The following is a 9,792-nucleotide window of genomic DNA, read 5'->3' as shown; positions in this document are numbered from 1 at the left end:
CCAGGAGGCTGTAACATTTATTCAGGAGCAAAGGATGGGCATTAAGAAAAATGGCAGAAGAAAACTGGGAAGTGGAGTTGTTTACCAAATATAAGTCAAAACAGCATTAAGAAAATAGTGTTGATGGAGATCAGGAAAATTGGGAGGTCCAGTGATCTGGAAGGTGATCAGGAAGATAACTGATTGTAGTTTTTGAAATGTTGAGCTGAAGGTGGTAGTAGGGTACCAAAAGGAAATTGACCTTTGGGTACATGGAGAAATGAGACTGAGATTCATAGAAGAAATAAAGGTGGAGTGATTTGGGAGCCAGCTGTAAAAATCAAAAGTTGAAACCTCAAAGTATATACATTTTTTTAAACGAAGTGATGAGGAAGCAGAGGACCAAGGAAGAACATAGATAACAAGGATTTATTGAAAGTTGTAAAGGGAGAGGACAAAAGGGTAAGAAAACCAGAATAATATACTGTAATGAAAGCAAGGAAAGTTTTCTTTTAAACTCAACATTGAAATTCTGGTTCTGAGAAGTGAGTGTTGCATATGACGGGAAGGATACCACAGGTAAAGTATGTTTTGAGGATTTAATAGTTGGTTGATTATAATGTCTATACACAGGAAGATATTGCTGGTCCCTCAAATGTATTGCCTTGCAGTTGATTTTAAGTCATTTGGGATAGAGGAATTCTATTTCGCTAACTATGGTCTAATTTTTTAATTTTTAAGATATCTTTAAATTACAGTTTTTATTCAATATTAATTTTGTATTAGTTTCAGGTATATAGCATACTGGTTAGACAATCACTTGACAAAGTGTTCCCCCCTGGTATTTCCAGTACCCACCTGGCACCTTATACAGTTATTACAATGTTATTGACTGTATTTCCTATGCTGTACTTACTCTACAGTTCTTTCTCTTTTGGAACTGTAGAGGGTATGAGGAAGTCCAAGAAAAAATACTGGGTGTACTTTTGTTACACTGTTTGACATGGGACTTTTCCTTTATTCTTAATGACAGATTGTTTCATCTGGTGTTTCACTTCCGCTGGCTTTTACTGTTTTTAATGATGAGTGGAAAGAAACTGCTGGCCCTTATCTTTACCAACCTTGGGAGTTGCAGATGCCTTAGGAATATCAATATGAGTGAATTTAATAAATTTAATGCATTTTTTTCTGTGTATTTACAGATGGGGCGTGAGTGGGTTTGGTTGGATACTGAACAAGACTATCCCAATGACTCTGAGTTGAGCAACAACTGCAGGTCCCTCTTCAGCTCATGGGACTCCATTCTGGATCTTGATATGGGCAGCTGGAGGGAAACTGAGGAGCCAGGGGCTGAGGAACTAGAGGAAAGCAGCCCAGGGACAGAATCTAGTGAGCTGCTTATGGGGGATGGAGGCAGTGAGGAATCTCAGGAAGAGGCAGAACAAGTCAGCCACCAGAACCTCCTCCACTTTCTTTCTGAGGTAATGGGGATTCATTATTTCCAAAGTTGGACGTGTCAACTCTATAGAGAATGCTTACCTATATACTTTTTTCTTTTACCACTCTTTTTAAAAATACTTCATTTATTTATTTTTAGAGAGAGGGGAAGGGAAGGAGAAACAGGAAGAGTAACACCAATGTGTGGTTGCCTCCCATGCTTCCCCCCATTGGGGACCTGGCCTGCAACCCAGGCACGTGCCCCGACTGGGAATCAAACCAGTGAAATTTTGCTTCACAGGCCCGTGCTCAATCCACTGAGCTACACCAGCCAGGGCTCTTTTACCACTCTTAATGTTGTTTACTAAAATAAAAGCACAGTGGCAGGGACTAAATTCATTGCTGTGTCTTCAGTACTTGATGCTAACAAAATATGCTTTAGCCCTGGCTGGTATGGCTGAGTGGATTGAGTGCCAGCCTGTGAATCAAAGGTCGCTAATTCAGTACCCAGTCAGGGCATATGCCTGGGTTGCAGGCCAGGTCCCAGATGGGGGTATGTGAGAAGCAACTGATTGGTGTATCTCTCCCTCTCTCCCTTCCCCTCTCTCTAAAAATAAAATCTTTTTAAAAATATGAAACATTGGTTGTGACCCACAACAACAAAAAATGTGCTTCAAATGTGCACTTTTTGACTGAATAAAATCCTAGTCATTGAAAAAAAAATCCCAGTCATTAGAACCTTGAATCAAAGGAAGTGAAATTTCTGCATTCGGGACTGCCCTATAGTGGTATCCTTGCAATTCATGCTTTCAGTCATGAGAGGTGATAACTTGCCCAAACTCTCCTGGAAGCTTGTCATGTTACTACTTCAAGGCAATATTTTAGTGTTCTTACTACCCTGGTTAAGGGCTGAGGACTAGAAGTAAAAAGAATTGGACAGTTTATTTTTATGCAGCAACTGCACATGTTCAGGAGAACCTAGGTAAGATCAAGAATCCAGTTCAAATGTTGGCACTCTGTCTACAGCAGACAGAATTTTCAGCGGTTTTCAGTCAATCCCAATTGATCGGAGTTGACACTTGAGATGAAAATTTAGAACATAAGCTTGAAGAAGCAAGAACAATATCTTGTTTACTGTTGGGTCCATAGTAACTAGTACAGTGCCTGTGTATATAAAATATTTAATAAATGTTTGAAGGAATTAATTTGTTAGCCATTTTAAGCTTAGCCACAGTGGCAATCTAATGTGGCATTATTGATACATAAATGATGCTTCCCATTGGTGTTCCTGTGCATCTAACAATAAACTATGATTGCAGGTAGCTTATTTAATGGAGCCATTGTGCATTAGCAGCAAAGAATCAAGTGAAGGCTGCTGCCTTTCATCTGATACCAGACAAGAAGAAAGGGAAATTGAAGCTACTGAAGAAGGGGATCCTGAAGAGCTTTCAGCTAAGGTAGAACACTTGGTAGCTGAGAAGTCTGTGGGAGAAAATAAGAGGCCAGAGGTGGCTCCGGCTCCCCCACATATTTGTGCAGTTCAGGGACTACCCACAGAGAGTGAAGAGGTAAGTGAATAACATAAACCAGCTGTCTTATTGGTCCTCTGCACAGGGAGGTAGAGCAGAGTGGTTAGAGCACGTAGGCTAATTCTAGGAAGTTCCAACCACCTGGATAATCATGGTTTTTAGCACCAATTAGCTGTGTAACCTTAGGCATATTAGTAAACATTTTTAGAACCTCAATTTTCTCTCCTGTAAATGGAATACAGTTGTCTACCTTACAGTTTTGCTGTGAGGTTTAAATGAGAATTCGAGTAAAGCACTTAGCATAGGGCCTAGCTCATAATAAGCAATCAGTATAATTTAGAATGTCATTATCATTAATATTATCTGATCAGCTAGACTAGTTAGTTCCAGGGTGACAAATGATAATGAAAATCTTAAAAGGATACAGCATCCATCTAGAATTGAATATATTGCTTTTTCGTTTTTTCTTGGGGTAGAGAGTCAAAGTTGTCCAGCAAGACAGTGAACAAAAATTCACTGACTTAGATCTAAAGTCACATTTCTTGAGTTTTTTAGAGTTCTATGTAATTGGCCCCTTCTCACCTAAGGTCAGCTTTCATTTACTACATGCATGTAAAATTACCTTGCAGTTAGTAAATCTCTATTTAAAGTTTCCTTTGTTTCCTGGCACTCCCAGGAAGAGGTTCAGGAAGAATCCAAAGAGGAGGAGGACCAGGGTAAAGGGTATGTGTCGGAGATGGAAGACCAGCCCTCCCCAGGCGAGTGTGATGATGGCTGTAGCATTCAGGAGGATCCTTTGGTGGACATCCTTTTTAGCCATGCTACTTCCTCAAAGCTGTAAGTATAGATACTTCTCTAAGATTGTTAAGATTTAAATTTTTACTTCTGTTAATGCCTATTTGAATTTGTTAGGGCGAACATTGGTTACTTTTGTAAATTAAAAAAGGAAATTAGAGTTGGAAAACACTAGAAATAGTATTAAATATAATTTTCAAAAAGATTTTGTTTATTAATTTTAGAGAGAAGGAAAGGGAGGGAGAAATAGAGGGAAGGAATCATCAATGTGTGGTCACCTCTTTCACGCACCCCCACCAGGGACCTTGCCTGCAACTCAGGCATGTGCTCTGACTTGGAATCACACCGGTGACCCTTCAGTTTGCAGGCTGGCACTCAATCTACTGAGCTACACCAGCCAGGGCAGAATTAAATATAATTTTATTGTATAAATAGAATTTATATGCTTTTCCTTTATAAAACGAGTCTGTTTTATCAACATTAACAATCTCTTTCATAAATAACCCTTCTTTCTAATTACTATCTTTTTAAAAAAAATCCTTACTGAGGATATGTTTTTATTGATTTTAGGGGTGGGGAGGAGAGAGAGAGAGAAAGAAAGAGAAACATCAATGTGAGGGAGAAGCATTGGTTGCCTCCAGTATGTGCCCTGAGCAGGGATCAAACCTGCAACCTTTTGATATATGGGGATGACGCTTCAGCCAACCAAGCCACCTGGCCAGGGTTAATTACTACCTTTATTTAGGGAACATTGCTAAGTCAGATTGTCCCTCATGTCCAATGTTATACACACTATATTTCTTTTAAAAATATGAGGACAGTTTCTATTAACTTAAAATGAAAAGTTATTTTGAAGTTATAATCTCCCTTGTTCCTTTTTCACAAATCTTAGGAAATTATTTATATAATTATATCATATTTTTATTAATAATTATGGGACTAAAGGGAACATTTTAGGATTTTTTTTCTTTTTAGTAAAGTAGATTTCTTTTAAAATCAGAAAGACTAAGTTACTTTTTTTGTGATAATAGATAAATAGTTCATTCTATGGGCCTGGTCTTTCATTGAATTTTTAAGAGAAGATACATGAACTGTTTTTTCCGTGTATGTGTTTGTTTTTTACTGCATCCCATATTTACCTGCATGTCTGTGGAAAGGCAAACAAATAATTATTCTAGCCTTTTTAAATTTAAGGTATACAACTGAACAATACATATATGTTTTTTGAGTAGCAGATTGCAGATTTTTGTTATACGAATAGAATGTAGCTTAACACCTAGGTTGTTGAAGAATTGCTTCCTTTCCTTGTCTCTAACTCCCTGTATGAGTATGAGCAGATGGCATATGGCGACTATCTAAAAAACAGAAAACCTCTAATTTGGGACATTTTATCTCATGACATTTCAATATCTTGAATGACACACTTTACACTCTACCTTAGAATGTTAAGTTAAAATTGAAATCTGTATTAGAAAGTGGTATTAGTAATTGAATTTGTTTGGCCAGGTAGTTTAAAGGAAGCTAGAAAGCTGAGTTCTTGAGCTACCATTGGAAAGCTTAAAAGTACTTTGAAGGATAGACATTCTCCGGGCCCCTCTTTTCTGGCTTCACCTTTAGTCTGTACTGACTCCCAGGAGGAAAGAGAAGTAGAGCCTTTGGAGCATGACTCCCAGCCTTTAGCTCCTTTCCACTCCCACACTTGTGTTTATAGTTGCTCGGCATGCATTTCCAAATAGGTGGAAATAAAGATAAGCAAGGAGTTGTTTCTGAAAATATTATAAAGGTGATTGGCTTTGCAGTACCTAGTGCAGTACCTTTCATGTAATGGAAACTTACTATATACCTGCTGCATGGATGTGGGAACAAAATTACACCAGTACCAAGGAGTTACATTCATTCTGGTTGACTGATGAGAAACAGGGAGAGGTTTATTACAGGGCTTTAAATGCCTCGTTGTAATAGGGTTCTCTGTTTAAGGATAAGTTGATTTTTGTGGTATGTAATTTAGATGCAGGTGAGATATTGATTGCATAATGAAAATGAATAGTTACATGAAGCTGCTCGAATTGGAGAAAGATAAAATGAGATATGAGTTGGGTTCAAAATGGATGCACACAATATGGTACATAAAGCAAAATGAGGGTGTGAAAACTTAGGTGTAAAGAGAACTCATTTGGAGTAACATGATGTTTAGCTTTGGAGTAAATCGAAAGCTTGCTAACTGGGAACATTATAAAAAATAAAACATTGAACAGTTGCATCTCTGAAGAAAAGCTAAATAAATTATACAGTTTATCTCACCTATACATTTTATTTTTTAAAATAAAAACTATACAGTTTATTTTTACCTAAAAAACTAATTTTTCTTAGGTATTATAAGGATTTCTATATAGAAGGGAGCAAAAAGGAAAAATATTTAAATTGTATAGCAATCAAATAAAATGTGAGAATTCCTTGGGATGTGAAACCAAATATTCTGTGGAAACATGAGAGAGGTACTTATTAATGTGGCATATTTCTACATAAAAATAGGACCAGATTCATTTATCAAATACTTAATTGAGCATCTACTATGTGCCAGGCACTTGGGAAACATCAGTAAACATTATGTTCTGAGACCATAATGTTTTTTTTTTAGAGGCACAGGTGCAGAAGAATAAATCATCAAGAGGCCAAAAGGCATAGGAAATTGTAGGTTTGTAGTATACTTTATAAGAAGATAATGACTTCATGGGGATACTAATAGTGATTAGTAAGAGAATATTTGTAGAGTTTGGAGTCTCTTATGGAAACCTTAAATATGTTTTTATTCTTACAGTATTCTATTCCTTCAGATATTAACTAGGACCACTATGTCTTGAGAAAATCTCATTACCACCTGGGGGAGATAGAATGCCATTTGTGAAGTTACTGTTTCTTTTTTGTTCTTTTTTATACCATAGGGCTGATCTAAGCCAGAGTGACCCTGTTCAGGATCACTTACTATTTAAGAAGACTCTCCTGCCAGTCTGGAAGATGATTGCCAGTCACAGGTAGGTCTCCAAGCCGCTCTTGGTATTCATAGCCACTCTTCTCATTTAGAGAAACTTTCTACAGTTTCTTCATCCTTTCTGGATTTGTCCCCTAACAGGTTCAGCAGTCCATTTCTGAAGCCTGTGTCAGAAAGGCAGGCCCCAGGATACAAGGATGTGGTGAAAAGGTCAGTGGAAAAGGGGTCAAGAAAGGTTGGTTGCTTTTATATCTGTCTTTTCATACTTTATTTTCTATCTGTTGGATTATTTATTTCATTTATATTACAAACTCAAGATATACTTTACAGCTGAACAAGTTTTTAAAATTATGGTAAATTCAGTCTTTATTTGAGGCTGACTAAAGAGAGCAAAAGGATGAAATAGGCTTTTTTTCATTGTTAGCTTTTAGGTAATATGATCCATTTATTATGATTTAACATTAGCCTTCAGTAGTTTTTGACATTGTTCTTTTGGAGCAAAACTTTAAAAGGAACACTGTATTAATTCTCACAGTATAGATATACTAAGGCAAAGACAATAATCCAAATGATGTTACACACATTGGTTGGTTGCAGTATTTTGGATTGTTTTTAAGTCTTCATCCAAAGATTTTTTACTGATTTTTTTAGAGAGAGGAAAAGAGGGAGCGAGAAAGAGAAACATCAGTGTGGGAAACATCAATCGGTTGACTCTTGTTCACATCCTGACTAGGGATCTAACCTGTAACCTAGGTGTGTGCCCTGACCACAGGGATTGAACCTGCAACCTTTGGGTGTATGGGACGATGCTCCAACCAACTGAGCCACGGCCAGGGTGCAGTATTTTTTATTTTTATAGCATGTTTCACCTAAAATGCTGTCATAAACTAATGTGTTAATAGAGTTATAAAAGACCAGGAAAGGACCTTTGGAGACAGACTCCTTCATTCTATAGATAAGTAATCTAAGACTCAGAGGTGGTCTTGACTTTCCTGTGGTCAGCAGTAAATAGCAGAGCTGGAACTAAACCCCAGATTCATACCTCTCACTTCAGTCCTCCTTCTGCACTGCTGTGCCTTCTCTTATGTACCCACTCTCAGTGTCTCATTAATAATTTATCCATTTTAACATTCACTTGACTCTCATTCTTTTCATCTCCATGAAAGGAGAAAAAAATTTTTAGCTTTTGATTATGCAATAAAAGAAGTAGATTAAATACCTAATATATGACTACACATTGTAAACAGTCAATCAATAGCTACATATGACAAACAGATCATTGGGCTTCTTTACAACTTTTGTACTCGGAGCCAGCACACCTCCCACAATGCATAGTGTAGTGGCTGGGCATGTGGGTTTGGAAGTCAGGCTGCCTCTGATTTGGAATCCAAGCTGTGTGACTTTGAGCAAGTACTTAACCTCTTCAGATTTCAATTTGCTCATTGCCAATTAATGATAATAGTAGTACCTACCTTATAGGTTTATTGGGATATTTAACTGAGTTAGTACAGAAAGTACCTAACAGGTCTTGGCCTGTTTTAAGTAGTGGCAGTCAAATATTAACTGCTCTTGCTGTTTTACTATCTGATGGGGATTGTTATCTTTACCACCATTTTCATTAAGAGTTGGTTAGTTCTTCAAGAGAGCATGTTATGTTATCCCATGTTCCACATGAAGGTTAGATTCCCTCTGGTTTCTCTTGGCCACTTGTAGACCCATGGACTTAACTACCCTGAAAAGGAATCTGTCTAAGGGAAGGATTGGCACTATGGCACAGTTCCAGCGGGACCTGATGCTGATGTTTCAAAATGCTGTGATGTACAATGACTCTGATCACCATGTGTACCACATGGCTGTGGAGATGCAGCGAGAAGTCCTGGAGCAGATTCAGGTACTGTAGGTAGAAAGCTGCAAGAAGAGGAGTGTAATTTATGGAATATGATTTTAGAAAGGCTACGAGAAGAAGGGTGATATGAGAGTGTTTCTAGAATTTATGTTTAGAGGTGATTCAAGGGTTGATATTTTTTTATTTGCTGGTTTGGGAAACCCTGAGGCTCAGTAGTACCAGTTTTAATGGTGAAAGTAGTCTAGGAAGGCAGACTGAACTGAAGAGCTCTCAAGAGAACTGCGATGGTAATGGGGGCTCCTGCTTCCAGAGCCTCAAACCAGAGGGCTCCATGCAAACCAGAGGCTGGAGTCACTGTACATTTTAATGTTGCCAACTGCCTCATGTAATGTATGTTACAGGGGATAAGATATGGTAGCCAGAAGAAGACATGTGAGGGTTTCTTTTCTGGTTAATATGGTATTTTAAAGAAAAAAGGATAGTCAAATATCACTGTGGAAAAAGAAATGAAAATGCATTCAAACCTCAGTAGCTTTTAAGATTCATAGCTTGTTATCTGCCTTGACCCTGTAGGTGCTGAGTATTTGGTTAGACAAAAGAAGAAACTTAAATAGTCTGGAATGAGAACCAGCCAACCCAGTGCATGGTGGAAAACCTGTTTTGTTAACCTGGAGTTGCTGACCTGGCCTTTTCTGGAACTTGGACCTCTCATTGAAACTCTGACCCAGAGAAGATCCCAGTATTTGTTTACCACTTCTCTGTTCTGTTTTCTGATAATCATAATACCTAACTCACAACCAAGGAGTCAGAGGTGCCTGTGGACATCATGTAAAGAAAAGGGGGGCAACTGAGATTGGGGGTAATACCGTAAATGTTGCCCATGTCTTTGTTCCATAGGCTTAATTTAGAGGTAACTGGACTCAACCTCTAATTACTGTTCCATAAATAAATGTTACTTCACAAGTCGAAGATTGCTGTTTACTGATCATAGAAGCTGGGAATAGAGGGGACAGCATCATCTGGTGAAATGAGGAAGGTATTTGACATGGAAGGGGGATGGGTTGGGATGAGGGGAAAGTGTTTATGATTTATCCCATCATTTATAAAACGATAATTTTGAAGTGTACTTCAAATGGGTAGGAGGATGAAATGAGATAAATGATGAGGAGGATTACTAGTGCGGTAAGATTCATAAGAGGAAAATAATGCCTGTGGCT

The 9,792-nt window shown here is 37.9% G+C and overlaps 1 protein-coding gene across 1 annotated transcript; it reads left to right on the top strand.

The window, feature by feature from the left end:
• Positions 1-537: 537 nt before the first annotated feature.
• LOC118997186 (bromodomain-containing protein 8-like) lies at positions 538-9,517 on the top strand. The gene is made up of 8 exons (XM_037060826.1): positions 538-558; positions 1,182-1,460; positions 2,736-2,873; positions 3,622-3,782; positions 6,683-6,772; positions 6,871-6,939; positions 8,443-8,620; positions 9,149-9,517. Exons 1-8 carry the CDS (start codon positions 538-540, stop codon positions 9,197-9,199), a joined length of 987 nt encoding a protein of 328 aa, XP_036916721.1. The 3' UTR covers positions 9,200-9,517.
• Positions 9,518-9,792: the final 275 nt, after the last annotated feature.

This window comes from Sturnira hondurensis, unplaced genomic scaffold (genome assembly GCF_014824575.4).
Source record: "Sturnira hondurensis isolate 20B ecotype Veracruz unplaced genomic scaffold, ASM1482457v3 Scaffold0001120, whole genome shotgun sequence".
Taxonomy (NCBI): domain Eukaryota; kingdom Metazoa; phylum Chordata; class Mammalia; order Chiroptera; family Phyllostomidae; genus Sturnira; species Sturnira hondurensis.
Note: the sequence above shows the minus strand (reverse complement) of the source record. Positions and strands in the feature narration are given on the sequence as shown.